Raw genomic sequence first — 17,325 nt, forward strand, 5'->3', positions numbered from 1 at the left:
ATCTGTCAGGGTGTTGCCATAGTACCCACAATGGCAGTGTCACAAGGTGGAACTTAAAAAAACATCCTCCGATCCAAAGAAGAGTTCTGCTTTAAAAGCACAAACAGAAATATACGTCATGTGTGTCTGGCTAACAGGCTAACGTATCACTATGTGTGGCATCACGCAAGCTAAATATACCATGCTTCTTATATCACATTCCTCCATCATTTATTCATATAACTTTGTAATGCTATCATATAACTTTGTAATTTTTCATGATATGAAGATATTTAAAGTCACAAAATGTCTTTTCCTGTGATGTCCGGTGCATTACCATATGATTGGTTGTTTTTTTTACCCCCTAATCCCCTCCCACATCTCTCCTACGAATTGTACTATATACATAAACTTGCCTTGTAAACTCGTGATTTATGAATACATTTGCCTTGTAAACTTGTGCTGTTAATAAATAAACTTGCCTTGCCTTTTCCCATCTTCCTTTCTTTTCACATACTGTAATTCATGTACTATTCTTGGCTATTTTTAGTGCTATTGTCAGCTATGCTACTTTTCTCCTTGCATATATTTCTCTCCTTCTCTCCTCTCCTCTCTTGTCTCTGCTCTCATTTCGTCTCGAATATGCTCCCGATACTGCAGTTTCTTCACCTTCTATTTCTCAAGTCTGTCTGAAGTAATGGGAGGGGGCAACAGACCAGGACAGACCGCAAGAAACTCAGCAACCTAGTGGAGCCTGACCTTGTAGACCTTCAGACAGAGAGACAGAGTTAGAGGAGAGAGGGAGAGAGAGAGAGAGGGAGAGAGAGAGACAGATTTAGAGAAGAGAGAGAGAGAGAGTGACAGAGGCAGAGACAGAGAGAGAGAGACAGAGTTAGAGAAGAGAGAGAGAGACAGAGAGACAGAGTTAGAGAGAGATAGACAGACAGAGACAGAGACACAGAGAAATAGATAGGGGATTGGAGAGAGTGTAGACATTAGAGAAGACCCAGTGAGGAGAGAGAGACAGACAGTGGGGAACATTTGTTGAGAGAATACTGAGTATGTTTGAGAGAGATAAAAGCGGAGAGAGGGAAGTGTGTGTGTGCGTGTGTGTGCGTGTGTGTGCGTGTGTGTGTGTGTGAGTGTGTTGGAGGGTACGAAGGGCGGTGCCTGTCACAGTAGGGGATGCTCTATGAACAGAGGCCTAAATTTAAACCGTTATATAATTCCTCTGACACTTTTAATCATGTTACTCCACTGTGAATGTATAGGATTTCACAACAAAGTCAGGGCGACAGCAGCTACTGCCAGCGCACATTTTCTCCGACCGCCCCGGGAACCTGCAGAGGGAGAGAGAGGGAGAAAGAGAGAGAGAGAGAGAGAGAGAGAGAGAGAGAGAGAGAGACAGAGAGAGAGAGAGAGAGAGAGAGAGAGAGACAGAGAGAGAGAGAGAGAGAGAGAGAGAGAGAGAACGTGCAGAGGTGAAATCAGCTCAGCAGCTTTTCGCTTTCGACCCCGATTTCCAACTCCATTCCAACGTAACACACATCCCCTTCTCTTGCGGAAAATTACGAGCCGAAGACACATTTAGCCTCCGCTCTTCCGTGCGTCGCCAAAATACACTTTGTGTCGTTTCACCCGTGTTCCAGTACAACATCAGCATCACGATTTATTATCCTCTGTGTGCACTACTCTCTGTGGCTTCCTCAACAGCACGGTCAATGGCCGCTTTTATGTACGTACATCTAGCGATTTAGCAGATGTTGAAAAAGAAAAATGCCTTTACTGCTGTAAAGTCATACCGTTAATCAGAGCTGATTTTGCCTGCAAATTAAATGCCTGACCTTGGCATTTAAACACCATGCCATGCTTAGTTGAGGTTTATTTTCGCTGTGTAGTTTGCTACTGTGCTTTGCATTACAGGACTGATTGTAGTGGCGGTCCTTCCTCTGCCCATGCCCTAGTGAAGCAGATGGACGGGCAGGAAACAGATAGGCCGAGGCAAGGCTGCGATCAGTTGTCCGACCGTGCGCTGCTCTTATCTCAACGCTCCCAATTAAGATAATCACTTACGCTGCCACTGTGTCTCCGCCATGAGGAAGAACAACGACACAGAGGCAGGGGGGGTGGGGGAGGGAGAAGAGAGGGGGATGGAGAGAAGGGAGACTGGGGAGAGAGAGATGTCAAGAAAAGACAGCGATGGCTTCCCCCGCCTTCCTTCCTTCTCTCTTCTCGCTGGCTCTCCCAGCAACAATGCCTTATTCTGTCCTTCCCCATCTTACTCTCTGGCTCTGTCTTCCTCCCACACACACACATCCGTCTTTCTCTCTCACACACACACTCACACACTCACACACACACAGACACACACACACAGGCCAGGAAACTAGGGATGAGACATAAATATTTAAGGCAGTCTTCAGAGCGCAGAGGTCATGAGGTGGTAGCAATAGGCAGCATTGTAGAGCTGAGAACAGAGAGTTGAGTCAGAGCAGGCCACAGCCACGGGGGGTGCTGAGCCAAGAATAATAACAGCCTTAGTAACAAGCAGAACACCTCTAAGGCCTGGGAGAGAGGGAGGGAGGAAGAGCGAGAGAGAGGTAGGGAGAGAGGGAGGGAGGGAGAGAGTGAGTGAGAGGTAGAGGAAGAGAGAGAGTGCGCAAGACAGAGGGAGGGAGAGCGAGAAAGAGGGAGGGAGAGAGGGAGAGAGATGGAGAGAGAGAGAGAGAGGGAAGGAGGGAGGGAAAGATGAAGAGAGCAAGAGAGGGAGGGAGAGAGGGAGGGAGGGAGAGAGTGAGAGAGGTAGGGAGAGAGGGAGGGAGGGAGAGAGTGAGAGGTAGATGGAGGTGAGAGACTGCGAGACAGAGGGAGAGAGAGAGCGAGAGAGAGGGAGGGAGAGAGGGAGAGAGACGGAGAGAGAGAGAGGGAGGGAGAGAGCAAGAGAGAGGGAGGGATAACTCTGAGCACTCTATTAGCACCTACATGAAAAGAGTAAGTGAAAAAATACCTGCTTTTAGACCTAATAATGCATGCCTGTTTGAAATAGCATACATTTAAACACGTTCAACACATTTATAACACACACACACACACACACACACACATGTGCACAGACACATGTGAAGATGAACACACACAGTACACTACACCAAACATATAGAGGGTACGTTTGAAATCACAAACAAACAACCATGACCAGTCAACATGACCAGTCTTTCGCTGAGGGAGCCTGTGACCTTTCGGCGGTCAGGATGAATTGTTTCTGAGTGAGCGGATTTCTTTAGCGGTCATTTTATCTGGCTCGGTTTGCTCCGGCTCCTCTTTGGAGCAGGAGAGCTGTGTGTGTGTGTGTGTGTGTGTGTGTGTGTGTGTGTGTGTGTGTGTGTGTGATTGTCTGTGTGTGTGTGTGTCTGTGTGTGTGTGTGTGTCTGTGTCTGTGTGTGTCTGTGTGTGTGTGTGTACGGTGTGTGTGTGTGTGTGTGTGTGTGTGTGTGTATGTATGTGTGTGTGTACGGTGTGTGTGTGTGTACGGTGTGTGTGTGTGTGTGTATCTGCCTTGGGAGATGCCAGGGTCCAACAAAAACACAACAGCAGCCTCTCTCCACCCACTCTCAATGGTGCCCTGATTAACCAGCTAATTTGTTACATTCGACAGGAGAATGTCATTAATGATAATAATGCCTTGGGAGTCTGTGTGTGTGTGTGTGTGTGTGTGTGTGTGTGTGTGTGTGTCCATGAGTGTATGTGTGTGTGTTGCTGTTTCATTATGCAAATCAAAGCTTGATGAGGGAGACACATTTCTTTTTTTAAGCAATTGCTTGTTCCAAATTCACACATTTCAACCGTTCACTTTTCATATGGATAGGGTTTTCACAACAGCATCTTACCATTTGTCAGAGATTAATCTGAAAACATTGTCTTGGGGAGCACAAACAATCCTCACTGACAACACTGCCATGCTATCCAATATCTCCATGACATGTTGACATTTGATGACAATCAATCAGTCCAATGACTACTGTCAGGGCTCTGACAGCCCCAAGTAATACCCTCTGACAAAAAGGCAGAAATACGGAGAGGATGCTACAGCGAAACTAAACAACAATCAACAACAATCTCGCCCACTCTGCTGTGGGTAGGCGGCCTGGAGTCAAGCATATCTAATTGCCACTGGTGGTTGTTTTGCCGTGATTGCATTGTGTGGGAGACAAAGACATCCGCGCTGTAAAGTGCTCCGACACACAGCAGAGGGGAGAGCAAGCGGCGACACAAGGATAACATGCGATTTGATTTCCTTGTTTCCTACTGTGGCAAGGGGATTAGCGAGTGCCAAGCGAGATGCTATCAGCACAGGAATGTCACATCTCAATAATCTTTCACCTCCAGCATCGCCAACCACCCATGACACAGCACTGCACTCAACACAATACGTATGTAGTGTGTAACATGCATTTCTCTCTGTGCGTGTGTGTGTGTGTGTGTGTGTACGGTGTGTGTGTGTGTGTGTGTGTGTGTGTGTGTGTGTGTGTGTGTGTGTGTGTATGGTGTGTGTGTGTGTTTGTTTATGTGTCTTGAGTAATCATGAGCTCCCCCTGTGCCTGACTATAACCCTAACCCTACAGAAGAAAGACCATCACTATCAGCACAAACAAACACACACACACACCGTACACACACACACACACACACACACACACACACAAACAAACACACACACACACACCGTACAGACACACACACACAAACAAACACACACACACTGTACACACACACACACACAAACAAACACAAACACAAACAAACACACACACACACACACACACACACACACACATAAAATCTGATTCTGATCACTGAACGCCTGCAGTCCTCAGCTCCATCAGCTCCTTGTTAGAGTGATGAGACGTGTCAGTGAAGCTTCTGTGTGTGTGTGTGTGTGTCTGTGTGTGTGTGTCTGTGTGTGTGTGTGTGTGTGTGTGTGTGTGTTTGTCAGTGAAGCTTCTGTGGCAGCATCCTCTGACTCACGCTCAGAGCCCATCAGGGCATGTCCACACTCACTTTGTTTTTTAGCTTGAGGGGAGTGGACTGAGAACAATTTCAGTGTGCATTTCCAACAACACGCAACTCATAACCCCCTTTGTCCGAAAAAACCTTACTCCCAGCAGTATTGCAAGGAATAGAAAGGCCATGAAAAAGCAGACATTCTGACGAAAAAACTAGTCTATTTCTGCAAGCTGCATTCTCTGAACTAGTATAGTGTAAGCAGCAGTTGGGCACTGTCATGTCCTGGGGTATGCAAATGACATGGCCTTGTGTGTAAAAGCAACTATACCTGAATGAACGGAGCGATGATAAAGATCTTTGTGTTAATTGTCTGAATTCTACACCAAAAACACCTCACCAAAAAGCATTTACTAGCAATCCATCTCTTAATACAGAAGTTCATGAAAACAATTCGGAAACCCTGAAGTCGTAAAAACTGGCCAATCAGAAAAGAGCAACAGAAAGAAACCCCACTCACGCTGGCAGCGGCCGTCCACCTCCTCGAATCCCGGCCTGCACACGCACCGCCCGATGGGCACCAGCCACCCGCCGTCGGCACTACAGAACATCCGTGGCGGCTCCAGCTCCTCTGCGTCCTCCAGACACGTGCCGCGCACCTCCACCAGCGCGGAGTCGCCGCCGGTGACGGTGTCCGCGAAGCGCGCTAGATTGAGCACAGCGAGCGGGCAGCGCTTGTAGAAGACACGCACGGATACGAGCGCGATGCACGCGCCCAGGTCCTGGAAGGCCAGGTAGACGCCGCGCTTGGTCAGGCCGCCGATGTCGCGCACTTCCGTGTTGAGCTTCATGACGCGGTCGCCGACGTCCGTCTGAGTGAAGCTCTCGTCCGCCGCGATCGTGTCGATCTTAATGTACTGGCTCTCCCGCAGGTGCCGCAGCGGCGGCGGCGTGTCCGAGTTGGACTCATGGGAGTAGACGTTGAAGGTCTCCTTGCAGGTGCCTGGCACGCCCGGCAGGCTGTTGCAGTCTCGCAGCGTGAACTTGATCTCCACGTAGATGCGCTGGGCGCCGTGGCGGGGGATGAGGCCCGTCCGCAGCCAGTTGTTCTGGCTGGCCTCCATCACGTTGCACACCTGGTAGGTGCGCATGGGCGTGTTCCTCTCGTCCATCACACTGATCTCCTCCCACTGCAGGTGATTCACCAGGAAGAAAAAAACGAACTTTACCGACAATAAAAGCATTTAAAAGAAATACAGCAGTACACTAACCACCACCTACACATTGTCCCTTGGTGTCAGACTCGATTATATTATTAAAAACATGTTACATTTGATGACATTTTAATTAATGACTGTGAAGTCAACAACCCTCTGCATTCCTGTTTCCATAGTCCCCACGACACTCAGCAGCACACACTCTAGTGGTGACCACTGAATACTGGTACTAATTAATTCTTGTCATGATTATTACATTGACATTCAGAGAGCATTTCAGAAGATAATATCCTCAATTGAAAAGCAAGCACATCAACTAACAGCCGAAAGGCATTCAAGATTTGAATACAAACTTGCCATCCACGTTGGTGCCCACTCATATACATAAAGCACATGGGGCTGTCATACATGCTCTAGGGTGAGGAGGCGCCTCCTTAGAGAGTTAGAATTCTTCTTCTTCTTCTTCCTCTTCCTGACTCTGAGAGTGTCATTACACCACGGCTGTGAGAGAGGTAGGGGGTTGGGGTTGGGCTGTCGGCTGAAAACGGCAGAGCCATCTGAGGCACGACTGCACTTGACAGGTGGTGACCCAGAAGCGGGCGGACGCGCCGCGCTAAGTATCCGGGCGACTAATCAGAGAGGGCAGATTTGGCTGTCAGTCACGGGCGCTGGCGGCGGAATGCTCTGGATGAGGATGGGTAATTTGTCGCTGCATTGTATCGGGGAAGTGGGGGAAGAGGGTGGATGTGAGGGTGGGGGTGGGGGTAGAGGGTGGGGGTGGGGGATTGAACGGTCGCCTCACCTCACCTAAATGGATTCATCCTCTCCCAGAAGAGTAGATTTTTGCTTTCGCTTTTGGAAATCCTGGCGGGAAAGTGATGGCCGTGGAGTGCCACTTTTATACTGTCATTAGCAGCTGCCATTTTGCTTTTATGTTAGGCTGATGGAAAGCAATCTAGCTGGCTGTGACTATTTCAGAATCCCTCAAAAATCACATCCAGAGATTATTTTTTTATTTTTAAATGTATGTGCATATTACAACATCTGATGGCCTGAACACTTAACGACGCCGTTCCTAGCCACTCTTCAAACACTCTCAAAAGCCATTCCAGTGGTCCCAAGCTTTACTTTCCCGAGCCTCCCAGAGAAATGAGAACACTCAAAGAGAGGTAGCGAGAGAGAGAGAGAGAAAGAGAGAGAGGCAGAGAGAGAGAGAGGGAGAAAGAGAGAAAGAGCGAGAGACAGAGAGAAAGAGAGAGAGAGAGAGAGAGATAGAGAGAGGGAGAAAGAGAGAGAGAAAGACAGAGAGAAAGAGAGAGAGAGATAGACAGAGAGAGAGAGAGACAGAGAGAGAGAGACAGAGAGAAAGAGAGAGAGAGAGAGTGCTAGCTGTTTTCTTGTCTTTTTTAATCCACCATCAAATTTTCATCGAGTATTTCATCTGACTAACAAAAGCGTTTGATGAAGAGGGACCTCCTGCTGCATCTGGTTGAACAGGGGGGGAGGGGGGAGGGAGGGCTGGCTTCCTGCGGGCTTTGGAGAGATCTTTCCCGAAAATGAGCTCCTCATCTCGGACACCCCGGTGAGCTGAACCCACAGTGGTGGTGGTAGTTGGGGGGGAGTGGGTTAGGTCCTCAGGTGTGGGTGGCTGGTAACCAAACCCCTAATTAGAAGCTGCCACCACCGTGACGAACGGACGAAAGGCTGACGCGATGTCTCCAGAGAAAAAGAGAGAGAGAGGGGAGAGAGAGAGAGAGAGAGAGAGAGAGAGAGAGAGAGACAGAGAGAAAGAGAGAGAGAGAGAGAGATAGAGAGAGAGAAAGAGAAAGACAGAGAGAAGGAGAGAGAGAGAGAGAGAGAGAGAGAGAGAGAGAGAGAGAGAGAGAGACGAACGGACCAAAGGCTGACGTGATGTCTCCAGAGAAAAATGGGTCATCGCCACCCTGAGAGTCTCTCACCGAGCTCTCTTTGAGGGGGTGTTGGGGATCGGGAGTGCTGCATGGTGCTGGCAGGGATAATAATGCATTGGGACTGACAAAGCCCATCAAACAGCCCTAAAAAACACCCTACAGGAGCATTGATGTCTGATGTCTGATATTCACCGGCAAAGTCCATTTTAAGGAGAATGGCACAGGCATACCTGCCTCGCTCACAACAATGCCTTCTGTGACGGGAGTGGGCGGAGGATGATGAAACACACTGTGTGCCCATCATGCGAGTCTCTTAGAGAAATTGCTACTGGTTGTATCCAGTCCGAAAATTGCAATTTGCAGTCCGAAGCAATTTGATTTCCCATTCACACTCTGAGGACATCTACTGTGACTGAGCAGGCAGAGGCATGATTACAGCCATGTCTGCCCTTGACCTATATGCTTGGCTTGTCTTTTATGTATGGGTTCTCTACTACAATTTTTTACTACATAAAAGCATCAGCTTTTTTAATCACGTCCTATATAACATTATCTGTATATGCTTTGCCGCACTGTGTGAGGCCCTAAGGCCGCAGATCTGAGAAACATGTATGCAGCCAGTGAACTCCACAACATGACCTATGTGGAAGCCATTGCAATCAGTCAGACTCACCCCTTCTGCTGGGTAGGCTTCCCAGCCCAGATCCCCCAACGCCGACACAGAGTCCAGCAGTGTAACTGAGAGACATGGAGAGAGAGAGAAGGGGAGGGAGGGGGAGAAGTGGTTGTTATCAACACCATATACATTCTACATGTTGCTTAATCTAACAACTATGACATGAATGAGCACAACTTCAGATTTGAAGGTTGTAACAGATTAATGACGTGATTATGATATACATTATAATAACAGCTGAACACATACTGTTTGACATTCTATGCTGAGCTGTCCAGAGCTAACAGTTATGCTGTGCTAAGCTGCTCTTCAACCACTGACACACCAGAAAATCTGATCCTCAGACAATATTTCAGGGGGGGGGGGGGGGGGGGGGGTAGTTGGGAGAGGCTAAAATAGAAGTGCTGCAGTTATTTATATCAGTGCAGCCTCCAGGCCCTGGACTGCATCGCCGCCTTCTCTCCCGCTCTCTCTCCCTCTCCCTCTCCCTCTCCCTCTCCGCTCCCATCCAAACCAATTACAGGCCTGCCGACCCGCCATGATTAATTTTTAATCACATCCAAACCTCACAAGTCCCTCCTCTTCCATCTCCTCTCGTGTGGAGTTACCTCTCACTCTACAGCTGATAAACACACTCACACACACTCGCACACTCTGCCCTGTGATACACCAAACAGAGGGACTCACACTCACTGGACACAGTGGTTCTGTCTGAACAATGGAAAACACTGACAACTGAGATAGGATTGAAACAAGTCTGTTTTCCGTTTTGCCTGCTCACATAGATGTGAAAATACTGATTACATTTTTTATGCTGGAATGCGTGGTAATAATGCAAAACACTTCACTCCGTGCATGTAAGAATTGGGAGGTTGTATGTCCATGCGTTAAAATGTTTTTCCATGCACTAAAATGGCACATTTCACAAAACAAACAAAAGCATGAAGTTTGTTTCCAAACTCCATTAGCATTGCCAGCAGGACCCGTATCATTTCTAGTGTTTCACACGGTGGTTACCATAGAGACCTGTCTCACTTCCAGTGCTTCACACACCGGTTACCATAGAGACCTGTCTCACTTCCAGTGCTTCACACGGCGGTTACCATAGAGACCTGTCTCACTTCCAGTGTTTCACACAGCGGTTACCATAGAGACCTGTCTCACTTCCAGTGCTTCACACGGCGGTTACCATAGAGACCTGTCTCACTTCCAGTGCTTCACACGGCGGTTACCATAGAGACCTGTCTCACTTCCAGTGTTTCACAGGGTGGTTACCATAGAGACCTGTCTCAGGTCCAGTGTTTCACACGGCGGTTACCACAGCGACGGCGGTCACCATAGAGACCTGTCTCACTTTCAGTGTTTTCACACGGCGGTCACCATAGAGACCTGTCTCTCTTACAGTGTTTTTACACGGTGGTTACCATAGAGAGTGCCACTTTCTCAGGCTGCACTCTCTTCTCACTCTCAAGAGACTTCAAAATGGCCCAAAAGAAATAAAGATGTAGAGTGGAAGGAAAAGGGAAAAAATAACCATCGTGTAATGCATTTCTCTCTGTTTTAATAGTTGTTGAGATGTTAACTTTCTTTTTCTATAAGGAGAGGATGGATCTGCATTGTTGGTCAGCAAATCTCAGGCCATCTTTCGCTACAGCAGCTGCCGGTTTCTAGACTGAATATCAGGGTGTACCATTATGTTCTCCTATCAACAGGCAGAGAAATTACTATTACATAACATTATTATTAGTATTAAATGACTACTATATTAGATAATGTTAAACCTCAGAAAACAACAAATATGCTATAGTGGACTGGCTTCCAAAGTCTGACAAGGTGAAATTAGTTTTTGCAGCCACACATGCATATGAAGCCTTGGATTTGTCAAGGACATGGACTATAGTTGTTACCAAGGTGACATTTTTGTACGTTCCTCTTAACGCAAACTAAATGCTTAAAGGGAAAATTCAATTCAATTCATGGAAAATTCAGAAAGGCATTGATAGTAAGTCAGAGATGAGTGCTGTGTGCATTGGTTTCCCTTGTCAATCAAAGGCAGAGCAAAGTCATAGGCCTGCTCCTATGGGAAGGCCCAGTGCATGCTGGGAGTGAGTGAAGAAGAAAAAAAGAGAGAAGGAGAGAAAGGATGAGAGACAGCGTGAGGGAAGCTCTACAGGGGCTCGTCTTTCCCAGCTGGGCCAAGAGGGACGTCACTCTTGTCAGCGCAAGATTTCAGAACCGAGGCTCAGCGGGCCCCGAATGCACAGAACTGTCTGGCTTCACACTAGACATCTAACAGACTGAAAACTCACACGACCCAAAGCGCCCAAAACTCTCCGCTCCTTTTCCGTTGCCTCGTTGCACTCTTTTTTTCGTCTCAACACCACTGCTGGGTGGAAAGAATGTTTTAGGCCAGACTGAAGACTATATACGAGAAGAAAAAAAGGAAAGCAGCAAACAAAAAAGTAAAAATAAAAAAGAGAGGGATGACAGGAAGTCATGATGTGTGTGGTCTTGGGAATGTATTATCTTTGGCTGTTCTCCACGAGGATGCCGCTCACGGGGCAGGAGCCCAGGCCTCGGAGATAGCAGCGATTACAAGGGAGGCCTGTCAGAGTTATCACAGCATGCAAGACCCCCAAATCCCAAGTCGATCAGATAAGCTATCAGAGGGAAGTTTCTCAAGCTCGAGAGACATCCAGGAGGCACACACACACACACACACACACACACACACACATCCCACAACAAAGGCTTCCTAACATCAATCCCAACAATCCCTCAATGACTGACTGGCATAATATGTGGCCAACAGGAAACTGCAAACAGAGCAGTTTGAAATACTTAGCTAACATTCGAATGAAAGAGTGAAATATATCGAGTTGAACACTTAAAATGGGCAGAGAAGAAGACGAAAAGGACCTCCCAGCCAGCCACTCAGAATGTCTCCCCCAACAAAAGATACTCGTTGAGATGATTAAGAGGAAGGTCAGGATGATTTCCCCAGCTAATAGTGTCTGTCAGCAGTGGGCGGGTAATATATAGATGACTGTCAACCTCAAGCCAGCGTTGGGAGAGTGATGAGAGTGAAGGGAACTACTTTACGGTGGGTGCAGCAGGAAAAGAGCAAGCTCTACATTTCTTTAGACAACAGAGGTGAGGGGAAGTCCTTTGGGAATGTGTTCAGATAAAAACCCCCCCACACATAAAACACACACACACTTACACACTCACAGACGTACACACAGACCCACACACACACACACCTGCTGTAGCAGCCATTAATCTTTATTTTTTGTGTGTGTGGTTTGGTGCATTGGTTCAGGCACATACATGACTGAAGCCTATACTTCATGTGATTTCATATGTGCATCTCATTGAGTCCTGGTGGCTCTAAACCAGGTCTTGGGTTGCACAGAGCTCCAAACCGTGTTGTGGAGGGGGTCTCCCAAGAGAGACACACCAGACGAGGTAACTGAGCTAAACAACACCAGACTCAATTAGCCGCTGGTAGACAGTGTTCACCTCAAGACCCCGGGGAGGTGATGTCATCTTCCAAAAAACACAGATCTCCGCCACCCCCCTCAACCCCGCCCCTACTTACACCAAAGATTTCCTCTTGTGCTCCCTGACCCAGAAAAAAGCTTTCGCTGCCATCCCTGACAGCCTCTCTCAAGCAGTGCAAGCATATTTCAGAGGCAATGTATAATACATTATTGGAACCAACAGCATAACAAACAGCAAACATCTTTTTAGGTAAAGGCATTTGTTGACATTCTACATCTTTGCAAGCATTCTACACTGTGTGCAGTCTCTTTAAAACATATCTCACCATAAAATAGTAAAAATATAGGCTTTTTATAAGTAAGAAAAGATCAATGGTAATAAAAAATATAAAAAATATTACAAACAGACATGCATGTGAGCACAAGGATTCAGACACGTTGGCCTCACAATGTGGATACCTCACTTCACCAATCCAGACAGCTTTGGCTCAGTTCAAGGGACACAGCTGTTCGCTACCCTGCTAAAAGCAAACATCTTTGCACAAGGTTGGATTGGATGATGCTGGTTGGTTATTTTTTTTTTGCCTGACACCATGCTAGACGACAACACTGGTTACGGTCATGTAATAATACGAAGGTCAAACCAGACCATTGGATTGGGGCTGGTTGACCTGTGACCTGGCGGTGTCTAATTTCCTGAGCCAAGCAGAAATCCGATCTCACCAACAGTCGGAAACCAGGCGGAATAGGACCACCCATCACACTGAAGTTTGGAAAGAGACTGAGCAGAGAATTCAACCAACGTAGCCAGCGGGTGAAATGACAGGAATGTTCCATGTTTTCCAAAATCCAGGGTAAAAAAAGGAAAAGCAGAAGCTGGGGAAAAGTCCTTGGCCTCTGTGTTGCCTTGCAGGTCTTTGACGAGCAGACACGCTCCTTGGCAGTACATCACTCCCCGTCTCTGCTCTTGTCTGCTCTGTAAAACACCCGAGGCCACGTTGCCCCTCTCCTCTCAAACAGGGCCTTTGATCTCGGGAGGGGCTGGTTCAAGCTCTAGCGCCATAAGAAGGGATGGAGGATATGCTGTTTGCAGAAGCAGCTAGGGCAGACTGCGATTCCTGGAGCTAGCATCCTCCCCCCCTGAACATCGAACCGCCAAATCGAATGCAGTGGGAGTGAGAGGACCCGCATGGGGCCAGCTGAAACAATACAGTTCTGCCCAGCGCGCCGGGATAATCCCGAAACTCCAAAACCACAACTGGAGCCTTTCAATCGTTCCACAGCTACTCAGACTGACCGCCTTCAGTGTCTGCTAGCATGTTCAGTTTATTCACATGTGAACCGCAGTGATTTCAAGAGGCCAAAACACTGTCTGGCGTCCAAAAGCCATAAAAAAAAGAGAGAATTCCTCAGCTAAGCTCATGGGGGTTTTTGTAGCTCCTTCAGTTTGAATAGTTTTGGGTGCCAGCCTGAAATGACTATGGAAGTGAAAAAACAACTAGCTGTAAATTCGATCCAGGCACTTCGGAACTTCCTCCAGCATAATATCCTCATCAATGCACCTTTACTTCTCCCACTTAAATTAGGAGGTCGCTAAAATCAACAAATGCCGACCCTCTTAACCCGCCCAATATGAGGGTTTACAAGGACCAAATCTGAGGCTCCTTTTCACCGACATGAGAGGAGACCTAAGAAACCCACTTAGACCCTCAGCCTTCATTACCACCACTGAAACAAAAACGAAAAGAAAAGGAGAAAAAAAAAATCCAAGTTCGCTATACACCGAGCCCTTCAGTCTGCCCCTGCCCGAGGAAGGCCTCTGAGTCAGGCTGAGCAGGGGAATAAAGGAGGCCTTTTCTCATGCTAATCGCCTGGGCCGAGCTCCGAGGACGGCGAAACAAAGGCTGGAGAAGAGAGCCCCTCCTCAGCGGGCGTCCTCACGAAAGACAAGCTAATAAGGGGAGAGCTCCATCACCAAACCCACCGAATACAGAGGCACAGCCAGGGGGCTATAATCCAATGACAATGCCGGGTAGGCTACCGCACCATTCCAAAACTGATTGAGACAATTCTGTGAGGTACTCTTCCCCACGGTGTTTAACAGGTGGTTTTGTACACACAGGGCAGGGGAAGCCATATATTTTCTTTTTGGCCTGGAATGATGACAGAAAAAATATACTAGACGCTCAAAGACTATCATGAGTAAATGTATTCGGCCTGCGTCGCCGTCCATTTTCCGGTGGACCTAAGTCCTGGGGGGCGCTTTCTTACTCACTGAATGTTAAGCAGTCGGTTTAGCATGCAGCTCATGGGGAAATATCTAAAACACAAAGGGGCAAAACAGAGACATAATTGTGGTCTGAGCAAAGAATGATCAAACCATAAGGCACCTGACAATTTGTCGGTGAATCTAAACCCAATGAAGGAAGTAAATAACACGAGACATGCATTCTGACACACATTCAACAACATCGCTCCGTCTGTATGGCTGCCGTGTCCAATGGTTGAAGGGTGATGTTTTTTTGCAAGCAAGGCTCCTTTGTCTTCCAGCACATGCGAAAGAAGTGCTGAGAAGCACGAAACACTGACACACTGACACTCATAAGGAGAATGCAGCAGTCAGCGCCTCAATCTGGATTAGCTCTCCAACAACAAAGGGCTTGATTTGAAGCCTCTGACACAGTTAACTACTTAGCTGTGGGTCATACACCACAAAACTGCAACGATATTATCATCAACCTAAGACACAAACACATAGCATTCAGCTTGGGATCAAAGACTCTTGCTCAAACATACTGTACAACAGGCACCACCTGTGTAGCCTGGTGACACCAGCCTACGTATTTCCGCCTGACTTGATTTCAAGCTCAAGAAATGGAGTCACAGGCTGGTAATGGCCAGGCTGCCACCTGTGAGCCTTATCAAACATAAACATCTATGTGTAACACTGCCTCTGGAATACCACCTGCTGGTAATGGCAGGAAATGCAGAATGTAACTGCTTACTTATTTCCTTTCAGTCCACATACTGTATAGCCTCAGTCAGGATATGTTCTTCCATTAATACAGTCTGATAAGGACACTAACGCAACAATGATCAGTGATCCATCATCCATTGATCGTGTACAAAATAACAAAAGTGGTGATGTGGTGTCTAGTGGCACATTGTCTGTGTGTGTTTGTGTGTGTGTGTGTGTGTGTGTGTGTGTGTGTGTGTGTGTGTGAGAGAGAGAGAGAGAGAGAGAGAGAGAGAGAGAGTATCGCCTGTGAAGCCTGCAGCCCTATGAAAAAAGAACACCCTGGTGAGCTTGTCATTGATTTTGCGGTGCTTACTTTACTCTCCATTTTAACCTTCAGTAGTCCCTGAATACCTTGGATTAGAGGGAACCTGAACACAATCAATAAGAATCCTAACAGTTTAAGCAGCAAATTGTATGTATTCTGTGGTTGTGACTAATAAAAACATAACCAATGTTTTTGACAATCTTGTGAGTAGCCTATAAAATGCATTAACGCTAGTCACCTCGCCTCAAAGTATAAAATGCTGCAAGACAAAGCATTTCTGTTCAACTGAATTTAGCAACGGTATTTATTGATTATTTGTTCCCCTTACTTAGGTTACCCTGCTCCAAGTCAGTGTGGCGTTTAGTCCTGGGGACCTATTAACAACCAAACGTCTTTTAGGCGATGTTAGGTTTTAAAATCAACCAGTTATGCGATTAATTTGTTTTATACTTGACTGACCCTCTGACCAAAGCTCTGCGGAGAGGTTAGTTTAATTGGTAGCTTACAACTTGTAGGCTACACGACGATTCCAATGGGTGACACTAGCAATCGGTGACCCATGACAACTTAAAGATAATTGAATACGCTTTACATTCATTTTTGTCATATATTAGACAAGGAAATATGCTCACGTCACAAATTACGAATATAGTGGCTTGGGAACAAAAAAGAAACCCTTATGCCCTACGGATCCACCGATGCCTCATAAGTAGGCTACCTGGGCGAAAGAACCCGCTGAAACAAGCTAGAAAATCGCCAATTACTTCAAATCATATTTTGATGGAAAGCCAAGGTAAACCGGGTAAACCTAACAAAAAGTGCGCTCATGGATAGGTCTACTTAGGGAACACATTCATCTCTCATGAATTCATAGCTTTGATATCTGCAAGTTGAAACAACTAATGTGATCCAATGTGTATGGATCAGACTACTTGTAACATTAACTATTCATACAGCTTAACATACCCTAGAACGAACCGTTTTTGTCTAACGGGAAAATAATGGGAATCATTTCCAATCACGTCTTTTTGGATGTAACTCAATACACTGCATTTTTAAATCTTTGTCAGACAGATTGGTTTTTCATTAGTATAACCTACCGGTGCTTTAAGTTTCGTGTCTCGTTTGTCTACGACATACACTGGCACCTCACAGTTACAATTTAACCCCGTTACCCCGTAGGCTACCCCGTTAAGCGCAGTGAATTGCCGAAGTTATACATTGCTTTAACCGGTACGACACCCACAAGGGGACTTCTAACCGATATCTGGGGGTTCTTCCATCATGAACTCGTTAACCGGTGCCACAGGAGCCGCGGCACGAGCGGTGATTTTAGGAGTGAATTACACTTATATATTTCACCCTACCTTCATTGTCTGGGTAATTCCTCAATCCTTGGCACGGTCTGAAAGCATAGAGGATAAAAATGGACGGATATATCCAATACAAAGCCATGATCAGGCGTCTCCTCGCGCCCGCATCCCTGAGCGCAAACTTGCGTTACCAAGCCTTCAGCAGCGCGAGTGAACTGGTGAGAACAGAGCCACACTGGCGCGCGGAGCGAGAGAACGTGGTGAAGGAGAATCCATCACTAGTCCGTTGCGCTGTCAATCACAGCAGGAGTGGCCGAACGTGTGAGTGTGTGAGTGTGTGCGTGTGTGTGTGTGTGTGTGTGTGTGTGTGAAAAGAAGAGAGAGAGAGAGAGAGAGAGATTGAGGAGAGGGGCATATGAGCTCTTCATTTAAACCAGTTCCT

The 17,325-nt window shown here is 47.0% G+C and overlaps 1 protein-coding gene across 1 annotated transcript in view; it reads right to left on the reverse strand.

Annotated features, from left to right (window-relative positions):
- The window catches only part of ek1 (eph-like kinase 1), a gene marked incomplete at both ends in the record, with an annotated part of 76,091 nt that extends 59,066 nt beyond the window's left edge, over positions 1-17,025 (reverse strand). The window contains 3 exons of the mRNA XM_080855259.1: positions 5,501-6,170; positions 8,781-8,845; positions 16,938-17,025. Of these exons, the coding sequence (XP_080711385.1) occupies positions 5,501-6,170; positions 8,781-8,845; positions 16,938-17,025 (823 nt within the window). The remainder of the gene's footprint in view (positions 1-5,500; positions 6,171-8,780; positions 8,846-16,937) is intronic.
- Between the last annotated feature and the right edge of the window lie 300 nt (positions 17,026-17,325).

The sequence above is a fragment of the Sprattus sprattus genome (assembly GCF_963457725.1).
Source record: "Sprattus sprattus genome assembly, chromosome: 17".
NCBI lineage: Eukaryota > Metazoa > Chordata > Actinopteri > Clupeiformes > Clupeidae > Sprattus > Sprattus sprattus.